The sequence below is a fragment of the Solanum tuberosum genome, unplaced genomic scaffold, assembly GCF_000226075.1.
Source record: "Solanum tuberosum cultivar DM 1-3 516 R44 unplaced genomic scaffold, SolTub_3.0 scf00377, whole genome shotgun sequence".
In the NCBI taxonomy this organism is placed as follows: domain Eukaryota; kingdom Viridiplantae; phylum Streptophyta; class Magnoliopsida; order Solanales; family Solanaceae; genus Solanum; species Solanum tuberosum.
In genome coordinates this window covers 33568-52302 of record NW_006239302.1, presented here as the reverse complement: position 1 = coordinate 52302, position 18735 = coordinate 33568, and the positions used below count along the sequence as shown (strand labels likewise).

General features: G+C 36.2%; 5 protein-coding genes across 6 annotated transcripts; 3 read left to right on the top strand and 2 right to left on the bottom strand.

Annotated features, from left to right (window-relative positions):
- The first annotated feature begins 1480 nt into the window (after positions 1–1480).
- LOC102602112 (protein trichome birefringence-like 12) lies at positions 1481–5595 on the top strand. 2 transcript variants are annotated; one of them, XM_006361923.2, is made up of 4 exons: positions 1481–2088; positions 3037–3174; positions 4187–4436; positions 4898–4981. In XM_006361923.2, the coding sequence occupies exons 1-4, from the start codon at positions 1565–1567 to the stop codon at positions 4901–4903; spliced, it is 918 nt and encodes a 305-aa protein (XP_006361985.1). In that variant the 5' UTR covers positions 1481–1564; the 3' UTR covers positions 4904–4981. The 2 variants fall into 2 exon arrangements, with proteins under 2 accessions (XP_006361985.1, XP_006361984.1); XM_006361922.2 differs by having other exon boundaries at positions 1482–2088; positions 4875–5595.
- Positions 5596–6068: 473 nt separating this feature from the next.
- Positions 6069–6770, top strand: LOC102601777 (uncharacterized). The gene has a single exon (XM_006361921.2). It carries the CDS (start codon positions 6225–6227, stop codon positions 6747–6749), a length of 525 nt encoding a protein of 174 aa, XP_006361983.1. The 5' UTR covers positions 6069–6224; the 3' UTR covers positions 6750–6770.
- A 188-nt stretch (positions 6771–6958) lies between these two features.
- On the bottom strand, positions 6959–9928 carry LOC102601446 (glutamyl-tRNA reductase 1, chloroplastic-like). The gene is made up of 3 exons (XM_006361920.2): positions 9415–9928; positions 8882–9123; positions 6959–8423 (listed from the first exon to the last, which is right to left on the bottom strand). Exons 1-3 carry the CDS (start codon positions 9689–9691, stop codon positions 7284–7286), a joined length of 1659 nt encoding a protein of 552 aa, XP_006361982.1. The 5' UTR covers positions 9692–9928; the 3' UTR covers positions 6959–7283.
- A 1327-nt stretch (positions 9929–11255) lies between these two features.
- LOC102601102 (peptide methionine sulfoxide reductase B5-like) lies at positions 11256–12578 on the top strand. The gene is made up of 3 exons (XM_006361919.2): positions 11256–11573; positions 11861–12017; positions 12224–12578. Exons 1-3 carry the CDS (start codon positions 11371–11373, stop codon positions 12377–12379), a joined length of 516 nt encoding a protein of 171 aa, XP_006361981.1. The 5' UTR covers positions 11256–11370; the 3' UTR covers positions 12380–12578.
- A 1556-nt stretch (positions 12579–14134) lies between these two features.
- Positions 14135–18384, bottom strand: LOC107057801 (putative disease resistance protein RGA1). The gene is made up of 2 exons (XM_015302768.1): positions 14931–18384; positions 14135–14241 (listed from the first exon to the last, which is right to left on the bottom strand). Exons 1-2 carry the CDS (start codon positions 18382–18384, stop codon positions 14135–14137), a joined length of 3561 nt encoding a protein of 1186 aa, XP_015158254.1.
- Positions 18385–18735: the final 351 nt, after the last annotated feature.

Here is an 18735-nt window from a genome sequence, read left to right as displayed (position 1 = left end):
ATCAACAAAAAAATGTCAAGAGTGTGCGATGCACTTGCCATGACATGGCAAACTAACTAATTAAAAGAAGCCATGTGTCTTTTGGGCTCCAAAATAATTATAATTAAAAAAATAAACTAAAATCCTAAACTATGTATGTGCCGCCTCCGACTCTGACCTGCCCACTCCCCCAACTTCATCATCTTCCCCTTTTTTTAAAATAAAAGCTTAAATCTCCTAAATTTTTCTACTTCTTTTTTTATTTATTTTTGTTTTTAAGCTTAGATTCGATTCATGTTTGAGTTGATTTGGCAGAAAGAAAGAGATGTGTGGTGGCAGTGTTTTTCGATGAACAAATTAAAATTTGTGATTGATTGTTTGAAAGGCTAAAAAGAAAGATATTAACGACGATAGATTTGGAGAAAAATGAGGTGGTGTCAACGGTGGGAGGTAGGTTAATGGCTGGTTAAAAAGGAGAAAGAAAATGATGGCCTGAAAAAATAGGGAAAAAAGATGATGGTCTGCAAAAAAAAGGGGAAGAAGATGATCGGAGAAAGAAAGGAAAGGAGAAGTGTGGATATGGTGACGGCAGATTTGATTAAAAAACAAGGTGGCGTGGAGAAGAAGAATGATTGCAGCTCGAGAAAGAAGGAGAATGAACTTTAATGGTGGGACACCGGTGATTGCGGTGGTGAGAAGGTGGTTGCAATGGTGGTTGAGTCGAAGAAGAAGAAGAAGAAGAAGAAGAGATGCTAATTTTTTATTTTTTAAAAAAAGATAAATCTTTTAACGTTAAAATATTGGTGAAAAAATAATCCACGCGCCCCATTTGCGTGACTCACAAATGATTTGCCATGTAGGCAAAAAAATGCTTAGACGATTCAAATTTGGGGTGGTAGAGGTGTTCAATAGGTACTAGGTGTAGTTGAGGTGTCTAAATGAATAATGAGGACAACTTTGAGGGGCCGCAGATGACTTTGGCCGATTAATTATTATGGAACATGATCTATTATGAGTCTATGACTTGAAAAAAAAAAATTACTGTGTTCAAATCTCGTGTAAAAGTAAAAGATCAAATCTCTCATAAAAAAAAAGAAAAAAATCATTAAAGGGACAATTTCAGAGACTTCTCTCGAGGTTTCGCTCTATAACACTCATCTTTCACGTGGTTTATGATATTACGTCTACTCTTATAATTTGATTTTTTTTATAACCATGTTTTAAACCTATTTAAAATAAATATAAATTAATTATAATTTTTTAACAAATTTATCTCTCTTTATATTAATTTCTTCATATTATTAAAAAAATAACTTATTTAATAAATACTTTAAAAAATCAATATGAAGAAGAAAAAATGTGTCAAGTCAAAATTTGAATTATATTTATTTTAATAAAGGTTTAAAAGATGATTAGAAAAAATTAAAATAAGGAAAAATAAGTGTAATATCACAAATCGAAAAAGTGAGTTTTATAAAAGAAACCTGAAATTATCCCAAAATAATAATTCGTGGGTATGTAAAGTCGATAATACCTCATATTATTTGAAATGGTTCTTCAGTGTCATGTTTAGAGGAGATCAGAAATGGCGTCGAAGCTAACTCCAAAGCTCTTCTCATGGCTGATTCTGCCGACGTTGCTTCTCATTTTCCTCTACTCTTTATCCCTTCCTCTTTATGCTCCTACTTCTCCAAAACCCAAAATTCCCATCTCACCTTCTTGTAATCTCTTCAAAGGCAAGTGGGTCAGCGACCCGAATCGCAGACCCATTTACGATGAGTCCTGCCCCTTTCACAGGAACGCCTGGAACTGTCTAAGAAACCAAAGAGAGAACATGGGTCGGATCAATTCTTGGAAATGGAAGCCCGACAAGTGTGATTTAACTCGGATCGACCCAGTTGGGTTCTTGGGTTCAATGAGGAACAAGAATATTGGGTTTGTTGGAGATTCGTTGAATGAGAATTTCTTGGTTTCGTTTTTGTGTACTCTTAGAGTGGCTGATTCGACTGCAAAGAAATGGAAGAGAAAGGGTGCTTGGAGAGGAGCCTATTTTCCAAAGTTCAATGTTACCGTGGGTTATCATCGTGCTGTTTTGCTTGCGAAATATGAGTGAGCACATTGTTTTGTTCTTTTATCTTGTTTTGATATTGCAATATATTCCTTGGATTCTTGTTATAAATTGTGTTGTTTAGTAGCAAATGCAAAAAATAGTTTTGATATTGTGTTATTTTGTAGCAAATGCAAAGATTAGTTTTGATATTGTGTTGTTTAGTAGCAAATGACGATCTTTTACTAGATATTATTGAGTTTGCACCTAATCATGGTTGCTTATCAACACTAAAAGTTGGAGAATTCATGGCTGTACTGTGAGTTGTGGATCTAAGTTGTGGTTCCCTATATTTATATATTGATTATACAAAATAATGGCTGAGCAACTCCTGATTTGAAGATCATTTCCTACGCACAGCTTATTTCGAATTCTAGTTCTTCCGAGAATAATTTTGAAGGAAGGAGCTTTGGAAGGCTAGGATTCATAGTGCAATTTTCTAAGAAAAAGTCTTCATTCCAGGATGTTTGTAGCATTAATTTACTTTTGCTACTTAAGTTTTCATATGCTTGTATTGGCTAATTTAGAAAGTCATATTTTTACAATGAATTTGGAGCTTTTAACTTGAAACTCTTTGTTGTATGAGTTATAACCTGTTGTCTGGCTGAGTGCTCAAGTGGATAATAGAGCTTGAATCATGACTAGCTTCAGTTTCTGATATCATGAAGGGATTTTGTCACTAGAAGAGTGTAGGTTAGCTTCTTGATACGGCTGTTGCTCCTCAATTTTCTTGTAAGAAATCTGCTGACCATTTACTTTAATTTTTGAAAAAGTTCTCGTTCTGTCTGGTTAATTACGCTAACAGAAGTGAAAACTGTATCCTGTATACCATTTGCATTTCAAAGTTTGTCCTCATTCTTAAATGTTGCCAAAGTTGGATATCAGTCTGAAGTATGGTGTGAGTTTTCTTTGAAGTCATAATCTTACTTGCTCATTACTGATTAATTAAGGTGGCAGCCAAAACAGCTAGATGACTCCAACCAAGATGGATTGAAGGGAAGATATCGAGTAGATGTTGATATTCCAGCAGATGATTGGGCTCATATTGGTGCCTTTTACAATGTTCTAGTCTTCAACACTGGTCATTGGTAATTTTATTTTATCTTGATAAAGTGGTCATTGGTAATTTTATGTGCCTTCTTGCTGTTTTTGCACATTAGTTGATATGTCTATCACTTATGTGGTCCAAATAGAATGACCACTTCTCTTTCTCTGTTGATTGTGAAATATTGTCATTTTTGTTCAAAGTTTTCTTACATAATATGTTAACAAATTGAATAAAGCATCTGGATGACAGTGGGTTGTTGAGTGAAAATATTAACATCAACTACCTGCCCAACCTTGCAAACACATCACCCCATATGGATGGAATCTTCAGCCACCTTTGGATGCTATGCTAACCACCTACCTGTACCGCTATTGAAACTTGCAATGTTCTAAAATTTATTCAAAAGACATAAAGGTCTGAGCTCCCATCTATCTTCAATAGCATCTCACATTAATCCTAGAAAATAAAAATAAAATTGATATGTTGCCAAAAAAACAAATTTTGCCATATTAAGTAGAATTTTTTATTTTATTTTTAAGTGGAAGGTGTTATCTTTGTTCTTTTAGATGTGAGTGTAGTGGGGAAGAAATTGAAGTTCCAGTGGAGAATGAGCTAGGTAGATCAGCTGGTAATTTGTTGTGTGCAGCAACTTTGGACTGTTAATGATTCCAATTGTGTTTCTTGATAAAACTAAATGATTCTCATTGTGTTTGTTCAAACTTAAAAGCTAGTATTCCTGTAATCACAGGTCGGGCTACATTTGAGAATAAACCAACTAAGACTACTGTATGATTTTTCTCCTCCTGTAGACACATATTGGTATTTGGTACACATCTAATTCTGGAAAAATGATGGTTCAATTTTATGTGTTATTTACTTTTTCTTGTTGTTGGGGGAAGAGGGGAAAGAGGCTCAGTGGGAGGGGGGAAGCATCATCTTCTGCTCTTGGTTTCTGTATTCCTGACATGACATTTCAAATTATTTCACCGCATCTAGTTATTAACATATTATCTCGAACTCCTTTGGTTTTAATGGTTATCAATATCTTCTAGGTGGGGCTTTGACAAATTCCCTAAAGAGACGCCTCTTGTTTTCTACAAGGCAGGGCAACTGATTCAACCTCCATTGGAGATGTTTGATGGACTTCAGGTTGTTCTCGAGAATATGATTGCATTCATAGAAAAAGAATTACCAGAGGAAACACTTAAATTTTGGCGCTTGCAATCACCAAGGCACTTTCAGGGTGGTGATTGGAATCAAAATGGTAGTTGCACAGTGGATGGACCCCTTGGTGAACTTCAGGTATGCACTTTTTGGTAAATTTGAAATTTTCACTTTCCAAAGGTAATCAACTTGGTTAGTTACTAACAAAGTTTCCCCTTGCATACTAATAGAAATCACTTGAAGATGCATTGCTTAGGCTAAAATCTTATGTCAGGAAAGTTGAAAAATATGGATAATTTGTTAAATAGTTTAGGCATTTAGCAAGGATTTGCCTCCTAAGAAAGCTTATTTTGTCTAACAATTGATACAGAAGTATATAACTTAACATGTTTGTAATCTAATAAGTGATTTCCTACTGATAGAAAAAAGTGTTAGTTCCCAAATTTACATTTTCTCAGACAATTAGGTTCCCTGTATACTTTTTTGACAAATTATAGGGACTATTATGCACTAGAAAGTTTGTTACAGTAAGTAGTGACAAGTTTTCTGAAGAAAATCTTACTGATACCTGAACAGCTTGACCTGTGGTTTGATCCCAGATATAATGGGGTTAACAAAGAAGCAAGGCGACTAAATCATCTGATCGAAGAGGTTTTAAAAGGCACAACTATCAGAAGCCTCGATCTGACTCACTTGAGTGAGTTCAGGGCAGATGCCCATCCTGCAATTTGGTTGGGGAAAAAGGATGCAGTGTCAGTCTGGGGTCAAGACTGTATGCACTGGTGCCTTCCTGGTGTTCCAGATACATGGGTTGATATCTTGGCTCAGCTAATCACTCCTCATATTTTGGAGACAGGGTGATCATTATAGATGGTTGCAAAGCTTCCGTGAATCATTTGCAACTGAGCTCCTGATACATCAAGATGTGGGCTTTTTTGACAACAATCACAAACTTGCTGATCTGAAGGAGGTGGTAGAACCAGTTCATTATTTTGTGTTCTTTCCCTTACATTCTTTCTATCATTTGGAGGGGTAGGGGTTTTGAGATTTCACCTTTGAGACTGTTTAGCCATGTTCCAGGGGCTTTGGTTAGAGATGATGTTTTCTGGTGCTTGCTCTTGGGAGGAAAATTGGAGGCTGATTATAAGCCAAAAGGCCTAGAGTTTATACTAAGTTTTTTTTTTCTTTTTTCCCTTTTCAGTTTTCACCTCATACCTCAGTAGGATTTGTTCCCCACTTCGAAACTTTGTAGAACATGTATAAACATTGCTATATATATAATTTTTTTGTTTCCATAGTGTTGTCTCTTCTTTTTCAAATTTTATGTTTTTGGGTGGAGGAGGTATAATGTATTATTATAATCGTGTGAATTGTAAAAAAAGATTTGTTCAAGTTGCCCGATAATAATCTATTCTTTTTGCTGAAAATGGCTTTAATTTCTTGTCAATTCTCCCAATTACTCTTCGTTTTCTTTTTACTGTAAATATTTAACTACATTTTATATGTTGTGGAATTCTCTTTTTCCTTTTCTGCAATAAAATTGGTTTGCTACTCTCAAACGTCAAAAATTTATGAATTGGGATACTCTATGAAATTGGTTCATCATTGTACTACAAATGGCCGAATAAATAATTTTAGAATATTCCTTATACCAAACAAACCCTAAAATGTGTTTGTTGAACAAAATTAAGTCATAATTAAATTTTTTTTTGAATAATATTCTTCATTAAGTGAACTGTAAAAGATAAAATTAAACACCAGACAAACATTATAGACTACTGAAAACAGAGGCAGTCGGTGCAAAAACTTGAACACTAGAAGCAAGCAAGCGAACCCCTAGAGCCCTAATAATCACATAAATCTCATTAAAAGAAAAAAAAGAAGAAATCTTAAAAATCCCAAAATATCAACGCGAATCCTCTCACCATGGCTTTGAGAATTCATCTTCTTTACCCAAATCGTTTTCCTTCACAATTCACAAAGTCCCAAACCAATTGGGTCCCTTCTATGTATACCTTCAAGAATCAACCCAAGTTTCACAAAGTCTCGTGCACCAACAACGACGACGACGACGACGACATGAGCGATATAGACCTGGCCTCAGATTTTGCAACAGAGGTTGGAAAGATGAACACCCAGATGATACAGAAAGAGGAGGCGTTGAAGAAAAGCAAAGAGCTTTTGTTCGTTGAGTTTTGCAACTACACGGGCTTGAAATCGGAGGAAATGAAGAAGAAATGGAAGAAATTCAGTGAAGAGGAACAATTGGTTTTGATTAAAAGTTTTGTTTTAGAATGGGGTGCCCATTTTCATCCATTATCTGCTAGGTCTGTTAAAGAATTAGTTGATGAGTACTTAGTTGAAAACACTTCTGACTTCAATTCTTCTTCTTCTTCTTTTTTCCCTGGTCTCAAAAAATTGATGGGATTTTCAGGGGATGATAATGAATAGATTGGATTTCAGTTTCCCTTATTGACTTTTAGCTTTAAATATTTCTGCTTTTGTTTTGTTAAATTAAACAGAATGGGAATTTGTTTCCTTCAATTTGGAAAAATGCCAAAAACATCTTATATACGCTTTGAACTATATGCTAGAGTTGATGTAATTGCCCACTTTTTTTTAAGCCAAAGTAGAAATAAAAAGAAACAGACAGAAAGAAGTTGAGACAGTAAAGTGAGAAGCTTCACAAAGCCCTCATGAACTTGATATATTATGAATACTCCTCTGGATTCAACAAATGGATATATACTCTTCCGTAAGAAATACAACTGCAACTATGGCAGACTTTCCCGCAATCTGAGGGAATCCCTCGTGTAATGTTGGCTACCTATGGCCTAAAAAAAATAATCTCATCGTGTTCTGTGTACTCTAATTTGATACAGTTAAAACTAGCAAACTGTCAGGAAAGGATCTGAAACGATGATCATTCCTGATTGAACTTTGCTGAACGTTATTGACCTTTTCTAGCTGAATGGAAAAAGAACCTCAAGAGGATTGCTTTTGATTTTGTTCTATCTTGGCTCGTACTTTCTCTTCCAATACAGACATCTCAGTATCAAGACCAAATATTCTGTTAAGAGCGTGCATATTTTCAAGTATTTCACTCAAAGTTCGGTTTTCAGCTCCATCACATTTTAGATGCTGCATTGGTCCGTGTAGCAGCTTGTTTACTATCCCTAGACTGAGATCATAGATAGCCTTCTTCTTGTTTTGGGGGATATCATCACCCATCTTAGACAAACATTTGTCAACCTCAGCAGACCTAATTCTTTCAGCATATGCCCTGAGCTTTTTTATAGTTGGAACGGTCTCAAGGGAGTCTTTAAGTGCTTCAAATTGTTTCACTTCCTCAGCAATGATGGTCTCAGCTTCCATTTTCTTCCGCAACCGATCCTCCTTATTAGCTTCCACAACCTCTTTAAGATCATCCACATTGTAAACACCTGCACCTTCAAGTTCTGCGACACTAGGTTCCACATTCCGAGGAACAGAAATATCAATAAATAGCCTCCGGCACCCATCTTCAGAGTTCACAGAAGGGAGAGCTTGAACACTCTCCTTTATGAATAAAGGAGCTTTCGAAGCAGTGCAGGTGAATATTACATCAGACTGAGCAGCACATGCTAATAATTCTGAGAAAGGCTTGTATACTATATCAGCATCCATCAACTCCTCACGGATGGCAGCAACTCTGTCCGCTGTCCTGTTAACGACAACCATCTTTTTACACCCTTTAGCAACCAAATGTCTGATCACAAGCTTTCCCATCTTGCCAGCTCCAACAATTAACACACGAGCCGTAGAAGAAGAATACTCTGGAAGTTTCAGCAGAGCAAGCTCCACCGCCGCTGAACTGACTGATACTGATCCGCTGGAGATATTGGTCTCAGTTCTTACCCTCTTACCAGTTGTGATTGCACGCTTAAATAGCTCACTTATTTTCCTACCAAAGCCAGGGACCCCCTGCCCATTCTTAACAACCTGCTTGACCTGTGCAAGAATTTGACCTTCTCCCAGGACTAGGGAATCTAGTCCAGCAGCTACTTCAAACAGGTGTTGTGTGGCATCTTGATTGTATAGCAAAAACCGGTGTTGGCATAGCTCTGTAACTGGAACTCCACTAAACTGCCAAACAAAGATATTTGTGTCAAAATAGGTTTGCATATAAAGTACAACAAAAAGTGAACATTGTAGCATAGGGCTGTATTTCTTTGAAATTTGTGCTTAAGTAGTTAGACCTTTGCAATGACGTTAGTGAGCAGGGGAACCAAAGCACAGTAAAATAAATACAATTCCTTCGCAAATGTAGAAATACAGAGTATAAATGGCACAGCAAGTCAAAATATTTTGTTTATCGTTCAAGTGTATCTTTCATGATGGAGAATATGTAAGGTAATTCCTAAACCTTTGAAACCAACATGAATTTGTTCAAATCTTACTGCAAGCGACATAGGGTAGATGATGCTCATTAGAGTTTAATGCAGTTTTCAATGACAGTGTTGCTAGTTTATCATACAGATTTAAGATGTTAGTCAACAAAAGGAAACATTATGCAGATAAATGATGCTTGAAGAAAAAATTACCTTAGACATCCACTCAGTCACTTCTTTAATTCCACGATTTTGGGCAAGCGCCAAAACATATATTTCAATTCTGTTACAAGTACTCAATACAGCAGCTTCCTCTATATGATTCAAGGAACACAGTTCGCGAATTGCTTGAGGCCATTGTGCTTCTGGGATAGAAACTTTCTCCCGCACTTCAACTGGTGCTGTGTGAATGTTAAGTCCAATAACCATGATGCTGCTACTCTCCTTTGTATATCCTGGCACGAAAAAGTTTCCTATGTTAGACTACCTTCTTTCTCAAACATCTTAAGTAAACTCGAACTATCCAACCGCGTATCAATCAATGAACTACAATCCCCAATTAACTAGGGTCAATAATTGAATCACAGAACTCTAGCTAAAACATCATAACTTCCAAGTAAATTTAGAACCTCAATACCACAGATTATAGTTCAATCAAGGTCACAGACTTGAGATTAGAAAAATATCACAAAACTCTAGCTAAAATACCAAAACTTCAAGAGAAAAAAAAAAAGAAAGAGGCATACGATCAGCAGCAGATGTTTTGAGAAGTTCCAAAGCAGAAAGACTCGATGTTCTAGATTCCTTTTTGCCATTTTTCACCACCGAGTTGGATGATAACTCACATTTAGGGCTCAACGAATGCGATCTCGTCCAATATACCAGCGGCTTAATTCTTCGACGACTCCCGAAAAATCTAACTTGATGATCCACAGAAGGAGAAGACGACGAAGAACAAGACGTAGAACTTAAATAATCACAATTGAAACTGCCACCTGTCACAAAGCTACTCGCAACCGCCATTGAAACACAATTTGTAGAAAACAGCAATAGCGGCTATGGCGAGAGAGCTCCGAAACCCAGATTTGTAATCGAAATTCGGAACAGGTGACAGAATGGAATAGGTATGGAGGTGATGGGTTTGGTATAAAAAAAAACAATAATTGGTGAGTGGTGGGCTAATATAATTAGGCAATTTTATTTATTTGGACGGAATCGACGATAATAATGGTGGAATAGTATGACAGTGGTTGGTGATTATTGACTTTTCTGGAATGCTTATTTATAGTTTGGGGTTTTTCGATTATACATATTCCATATACGCGTTGGTTCCACACTCCAAAATTTAATAGGATTAGGAATTGGTCCAATCGTGACTACATTTAGGAACGTGTTAATAATGTCAAATGGTGGTTCCTTTTTTGACTTGGATTTGGAATTGGCACCATATTGGATTAGATTTCAAAGTACGTAAATAGAGTATTAAATCATGTTATTCTTTATTTTATTTAATATTTAAAGATTTATTAAAGGTTGTTTAGTGCATAAAGTGTTCTACGTTAGAAGATTTTTAAAAAAGATTTATATTTCAAGAGATGTGAGATAAATAGTCTATTATAATGCAAGTATTAATATATGTTTTCACGGTTCAAATATGTGACCTACATATCACACGAAGATAATATTTAGGAGTTTATTAAGAGTTTTCCGATGCATATAGCACTCTCGTTAGCAGGTTTCGAGAAAGTGTTGCATCCCAAGAGATGTGATATAAACAATTTATCCTAATGCATACATTAATTACTATTTCCACTATCTGAATCACTAACCTACATATTACACTTGGGACAATATTTGGAAATATTTTCACGTCCAATAATTATTAAATTATTACCTCACCTGTCTTTTTATAAATCACTTTTGAGGCATGAGTTTGACAATTGATAATCATCGGTTTGAATTTGAATAAAAAAATAGCAAATCCATTTCAAAGTTTTAAAAGCATACTAATGAAGAAGCTTCTTTTTTGTTGAACTATTCCATCTGATCCATTCGGATTGTTGCGGTACAGCGATAAAAATAATAATTGTACAGGTAATTAGCATGCATTCTCATTTAGACTTGTAATTCGTTATGAATTATGATAATTAGATCTCAAAGTCAAAATGATAATTTTTTCAGCGTTGTAGGCCCATAAATTTTGACAATACGAGGAATTCTTCTAAACCTTTGATTGCACAAAGTCAACTAGAAATTGAAATAACACATTATATTGCTAACAACTGTTACTCAACAAATTTGAAGATAATCTGGAAATCTTTTTATTTAATTGCACCTAATAAAATAAAATAAAGGATAAATAATGATAATGTCCGTAGATACTGTCATAAATGGTTAAACTGTGGTATCAATTAGGTCAAATTTAATAATTTAACCTGTCACGTTAACGGGCGACCCGTCCTGTAACATCAAACAAAAATAAATTGAAAAAAAAAACACAAGAAAAGATTTAAAAATTTAATGTTTTTTTTTTTTTTCTAATGGTGTTTTATCCACATAAATATGATCAGATATTCCAGAATATAGATAAAGTCAGTTAGCTGGAATTTGTGAAGCAACAGCGACGGTTGGAGCCTGGAGGATCATCAACACACAATTAACTGAATATATGTGTTGAGAGTAAGCAAAAAAATATCATTTCCATGGACTCTCAGATTCTAAAATTTTCGCCAATTATTTCTTCAAGAAATATCACTTTCAACTCCAAAAAAGCAGTTCACATTCATGGCCTGTCCAATACCCAATTCAGGGTTTCAGCAGCAAGGTCCGTTCAGAAGTCAGAGGAGGAATGGCGTGCCGTTCTCTCCCCTGATCAATTCCGGATTTTGAGGCAGAAAGGCACAGAGTATGTATCCTGCCGTATAATTTTTATTTCTTCTTTCTTCTATCTGTCGTTGCGCCTATCTGTTTAGGTAATACCAATTGGTCAGGATTATGACACAGTTGTGTTGCTACAATATTACGCTTGATAAAATAATTATGCATTTTGTTCCGGGTCTTATTTCTCCTATCAAATGACCCCTTAGTCAAAGACTAACAATGCAAGCAAGCAAAAAAAGGAATATTGCTGATTATTATAGTTATGTTGTGTGAATAATAAAGTGATTGGAATCCCTGATTTTTACTTGACAGGAATCAAGGGAGTGGGGAGTATAACAAGTTTTTTGGTGTAGGCACCTACCTCTGTGCTGGTTGTGGCACTCCACTCTACAGATCCGCAACCAAATTCAACTCACCCTGTGGCTGGCCTTCTTTTTATGAGGGTCTCCCTGGCGCCATAAATCGCAATGTGAGCTTCTTTCCAATCACACTAGCTACATTCGTATGTGACTTTTCACTTTCCAAATATTCTTCCACAACTCTTTTGGTGACTCGAACTCCCAACTTCTTTATTAGAAATTGAGTGCTCCATCAATCTCACTTCTAATGCTAGAGTTGCTATAATTACAAAAAGTTTTCCTTGACATTTTTGAGTTGTTTTGCATGATTTTTCAGCCAGACCCAGATGGCATAAGGATGGAGATAACTTGTGCTGCTTGTGGAGGCCATATTGGTCATGTTTTTAAAGGTGAATGGTTTCGTACCCCAACAAATGAACGCCATTGTGTCAACAGTATATCCCTCAAGTTCAAACCACCGCAATTTTCTTAATGCTGGCCTATATATATTTTCGTCCTGACTTTGATCTAATACTCCATTCTTTCATGTAGCTTAGCAACTTCCTGTTAGTCTGTGTATTAGGTGGAAAGGTATAGTGATATTTTGTTTGTAATTATGATCTGTATATGCTTGATGATTTTATTGAAGATAAGTAAAGAAATGAGCTATTTTCATTCAACACACGAGGATCTAACTATTACTATTACATACTTGACTACAATTGTACTTGTGCCTTATCCTTATCCCTAAGTTTGATAAACAATTTTAAATTCCAGTGCAAGTTTAGGAAATTTCATCTAAATAGTACTCCCTCTGTCCCTAATTACTTGTCCACATTTTCTTTTTTAGTTGTCCCTAATTACTTGTCCATTTTGACAAATCAAGAAAGAATAATTATTTTTATCTATTATACCCTCAATTAATTACTTTGAAAAAGGTAGAACTTCTTGAAAATATTAAGTTTTTAACTCATCAACTTCATAATTAATAGGAGTAAAACGGTAAACTCACTATATCAATTATTAATTTTTTAATAAGTGTGTCAATTCAAAAGTGAATAAGTAATTAGGGACCGAGGGAGTAAAGTCATTCAACTTGGTTACTCTTGGAATTGAAAAAAAAAACTTATTAAAAGTATTGCTTCAAAATGGGCTTTTCAATGCACAAAATTCAGATACCATAAATGAAAAATCCAAAAAAATAAAATATTTTACAACGTGACTATTGTTATTTTTGGTAAATCTTGTGAATTCACTAATAGTGAGTAAAATTCAATTAATTTAATATAAGAAAATAATTCCGTGATTTTACAATGTAACTATTGCTTTTAACAATTGACTTGGCTAAAGTTTCTATAAAAAGAAGGGATAAGGTACAGTACCCTTGCCACATGCTGATCGAAATCTTAGAAACACACTTTAACTAAACTAAAATTTTATTATACCCTGAATCAATTTTTTTTTAATAATTTCATACACCTTTTGACTTATGTGGAATCAAAATATCTCTCACGCGCCTCAACTGCGTAGAGTCACGAAGTGTGCCACGTAAGCCAAAAAGTGTACAAAATTACAAAAAAAAAAATGAGTTCAGGGGGTTATAGAACCTTAGTTTAGTTAAGGTGTGTCTCTGAGATTTCAGTCATAGTCTAAGGGAATACTTATGCCTTATCCCTAAAAAGAAATATAACATTTCAAAAATTCCGATTATATTTCATCCCCTTTTTTGAAGAGAAAGAATAACACGTCCTATTTCATTCGACTATTTGTCTTTAACAATTGACCTAACTAAAACTTTATAAGAAGAAAGATAGCCTTTCAGCGTGGTCTTACAAAGTATGATCAAGGAAGGGTAGATGTTTACCCCTACCTAAGAGGTAGAGAGATTCAGAAAAATCTTCGGCTCAAGAAAATATAGTCCAAAACACTAGTAGTCCAGAAAAAGAAATAACGAAAGTGAAAGTACAACAAAACATTCTAAAAAATAACTAAAGGAAAATAATATGACAATTGAAGTACAAAAAGCAACAAATAGTACTAAAAATCAAAGGACAAATACCTACCTGAGCAATACTAGGCTTAGAAGTATGGACGGATAGCAAGACAACACATTACTAACTACTAGCATTCTACTGTAATCAGTATCCTCTGCAACCTCCAAAGTGTCTTTCAGATAAACTGGTGCCTATTTAGCTCGGTCATTGTACAAACAAAGTCGTTGAATGTGGTTTCTTCCACTTGTATCAACTCAATATGAGAGCCACATGTCAATTCCATTACTATAAGCTTGCTTCGAAACCGTAGAGAGGCGTGTTAAAACTGTGATGAACCAACCAGCAAAGACAGCATTAGCTCCTGCAAGACATTAAATGATGAAATAATCAAACTGAATTCATCACATGCTGGATCTTTACACAAAAAGTCTAAAATGATGAAATCATCGATCTGCCCGGACTCTTCAAAGATACCTCCGGGTCTATGTAGGATCCTCCATGGGCGTGGCAACATTTTGGAGAGTCCGAGCAAAAGTTACATGGTTAGTGAGGATATATATGCCAAATACAACTAGCTAGAGATCGAAGTGTAATTGTTGTTGTAGAGTTATTTTCATGATAAAAGAAAACGACAACTCACTTGTATACAATAACTTCGACTTTTCCTTCTTTCCGAGCCTCTGATTCATCAGTCACTTGATTTCCATCAGGAGTACATATAAAATTGCACTCTGAAATTTTCCTCTAGAAATATTTGATCTTTTATCCTGCTGTTGAACTTCAGAATAACTGCTAACTTCATCGATTGTTGAGAATGCTACATCAGAGGGACAAGTAAACTCAATTGGATTTCCCATATATGACTTGCACCTAGCTAGAAATAAGAGGGAGAAAATGCGAAAGCAATGGTGGCTTACTCTGCTATCTCAATGTGGATGGAAAAGAGATGTTTTCTTCTTTCAGATTTCAGTTGGAGCCAAAGTCATCTCCCAAATTTAAGTGAACCAACATATATGTGTGGAATATGAGCTATTTTTCGCCATTCCATACCTTTTTTCTTGCAAAGCCTTTCAAGATGAGGACAGTCTTGAATTGACAAATGCTGAAGAGCATTGAGGTACTTCATTCCTTCTGGCAAAGATATCAAATGTTCGCAATTTGAAATTGCAAGAGATCTAAGAGAGGAAAGTTTAGCAAGCCAGTCAGGAAGATCTGTGAGATGAGGACTGCTATGGATTACCAGACTTTGCAATGTAGTGACATGTTGAAGGCTAACTGGCAATGGGTATAATTCAGGGCAGGAGATAATACTCAAGCTCCGTAGAGATGAGAGATTCTGGAAACTATCTCTAGATAAAGTTAACCGAGGGCAACCCATGATGGAGAGCTGTTCTAAGACTGTGAGATGGAGGAACCCACTTGAAAGATAAATTAGGTTGCTGCAATTCTCAATTGACAAGCTCTTTAGGGAATTGAAACCTGCAAATTCCTCTGATGGCAATGACTCTAAGCTGTGGCACCCGTTGATCTCAAGAAACTCCAAAGCTTGCAGCTTTCGGATTCCTGTTGGCAAATGGGTTAGTTTTTCACAGTAGCTAATGGTCAGTGACTTCAGATAAGTGAGATGTTCTATCTCTTGAGGAAGAGAAATGAAATTTTTGCATGAAAGTATTTCCACAGTCTCCAGCGATTTGTTATTCTCCAGCAATTTCCCTGAAAGGTGCACTAAACCTTGAAGCGCATCAATCACAAGATTGGAGAGTGAAGACATGTTATCCACAGACTCCAAGATCTTTGGATGGCAATCATGGAGCTCCAAATGAAGAAGAGATTGAAATGTTGGAGCAGAGATAAGATTAGGACATTTATCTACAACTAACTTTTGCAGGCGAGGAAGTACTGCTGCTCCGTTCTCTATGCAAGACCATTCTTTTAAGCAGGGAAGATCCTTGATTGTTAGGTCTTCCAGGGATGGGAATTTGAGGGGTTCGCCTCCATAAAATTCTTCACCAATATGTGTAACTCCATCCATCCCTTGTAGATAAAGTGTTTTGAGAAACGGAAGCTTCCCAAAGGTAGGTAAAGTATCACATCCCCTGCAATTGATCAAAGCAATCAGAACTAGATTAGGGAGGTCCCAATCTGGAAATCTGAATCCAGGATATCCCTTGATATATAGTTTTTTGAGATTTACATGTGGCTGAAGACACTCAATGATCCCCTCCACAACATTGTCATTATCCCTTGATAGTGATCTTGATGTACCATCAACTTCTCTGCAAACCTCGTATGAAGTAGACCCTGTTGACATCCTCACTATGTTCTCGCTTCCCCATTGGAGTCTTAACAATTCAACATATTTCTTCGCCCTCAGATTAGCCAGTGTAGCTTCTTCTTTGTCTCTGATGTTCTCCAGGCCCCTTATACTCAATTCACCTCTTATATGGGGAGAACTGATTTCAGAGATGCTTTCTCCAATCCCTTTGCCCACAATGTATAAAGGCAAAGTTTGAAGCTGAACCAAATTTCCCAGACCAGCAGGGAGACGAGTCAGTCCATTACATCCCACTATGTTAAGGTGCCTTAAGCCAGTTATATTAGCCAATCCAAAAGGTAACTCCATTAGGTTACCACAAAATGAGAGGTTCAGGGTTTGCAGATTAAAAAGGTTGCAAATAGTATGAGGGAGTGTTTGAATAGAGGTTCTGGAGAGATCAAGGTATCTCAAACATATCAAATCACTAATTGACTCGTGCACCTTCTTCACACAACCACTTAAATCAAGGACTCGCAAGTATTTAAAGTTCAGAGGAAAAGAAGAAGGAATGTCTCCGGTGCAAAACAGGAATTGGAGTGTTCGAAGATGTTTGGCACCATACAATTCCTTTGGAAGTGAAGTGGGATCTGAATGGAAAAGGATTGACAGGTGATGAACCCGTGACATGTTACCTTGAGCAAAGTCATGTCCCAATATCACGAAGTCCTGACTCCCCACACTTCGAGCAAGATCATGGATGAGATCGTGCATTTTGTATACTGCTAGATCCGTCTCATCAAATTTCTTGACTTCCTGGAAGAATGATAAACACAACAAGTCATTAAAATACTTGTTGCCTATGTCTTCCAACTGCCTGTTCCTCTCATGACATGTTATCAAGCCTTCAGCAATCCATATGTGGATCATCTTTTCCTTATGAATTTCATAATTTTTTGGATACAATGAACAGAATGCAAAGCATCGCTTGAGGTGTAGAGGCAACTGTAAGTAGCTCAACCGAAGAGCTGGCAGTATGCCACTGTTACAATTCTCAAGTTTCCAAAGTTCACTCTCTTGCACAAACATCCAATCTTCTCTTTCTCGTTTGAAGCGCAACAAACTTCCCAGTGTTTTTGCTGCCAAAGGCACACCTCCACATTTCTTGATGATCTGTTTTCCAATCTCCAATAGATTAGGATGCTCAGCTTCTTCTTCCTGGCTGAAAGCTCGTTGCTTGAACAAAACCCAACAATCATCTTCAGTCAAGCCTTGGAGACAATAAGGGGAAGTAGTTCCCACTATTGACGCAACCTTGGTACTCCGTGTAGTGACAATGATTCTACTTCCTGCTCCACCACTTTGCAATAAGTCGCCCAGCTTATCCCACTCTTCTTGGTCTTCATTCCATACATCATCCAAAACAATCAAGAATCTCTTTCCACCCAATGAATCTTGAAAATGAGCTTGAAGTAGATCCATCTCCAAGAGTTCACACTTCCTTTTTGTTGCAGACTGTATGATGCTTAACATGAGTTTACTTACATCAAAATCCCTAGACACATAAACCCATATTTTTATGTCAAAGAAATGAACGACCTTTTCATCATTATAGACTAGTTGAGCTAGAGTAGTTTTGCCAAGTCCTCCAATACCTACAATTGGGATGATAGAAAGAACCCCACCAGTTTTGCCATCACATGCAGTCAACAAAAGCTCTAAAAGCTTCTTTTTATCATCATCTCTTCCACATATTTTTGATGTTATCACAAACGATCCAGTTACTTTTGTTCTGTCATAATCGTCAGCTCGTCTTTCTGTAGTTGTTGCTCTAAGATTTAAGCTAAAGCCTTGCTTTGCAATCTCATCTAGTTCCTTAAGTTTTTTTGGTAGCATTTTTGCAAGGTCAAAAAGATGCTTTGATGGTTCAAAAGGTAGAAATAGACTGCTTACCTGTTTGCCTTTTCCACTGCGATGCTCGCACATTACACTTTCTGCAGTAAATTCATCCAGTAAGTTCTCCAACTGATAAGCTATGTCCTTGAGCTTCACCAACCAGTTTTCAACATGTTGATCCGTTTCTTGTCGCTTCTGTGCATCATCAAGAAAAGCTCTAGCAGTTGGTAGTGAATTCTGCAGTTTTTCTATGTTTTCCTTCAAATGGTAGAGATCATGGAACTTCTGCACATATGGAGTGGCTAACTTTTCAAGGATCACCTGTAAAACAGGATATAGTACCAAATCTGCCATATATTGCATTCTTAAAAGGGTAATAGAGAGAAAAGCTTGTGATTTAGAAGAGCAAACAAAGTTATAACCAAACATAAATAAAGAGAATTTCCTACTAAATTACCTCTCTCATTTTCTTGTTACAAACTGTAATTGCTTATTGGATGACAATTATTTTTGTCTCACATGTATAACCAGTTAACTACTATATGACAAGTAAATAATCAAGAAACCTCATCCAATATAATTGATAGATTTGTCTGTTGAGCTGTAATCTTGGATATATCCGTAGAGCGCGAAAATCGTACCAATGGAAATGCAGAGAAGACTGAAATTAAAGGTTCGTTATGATTTTGTGAGGATATTCCCTTC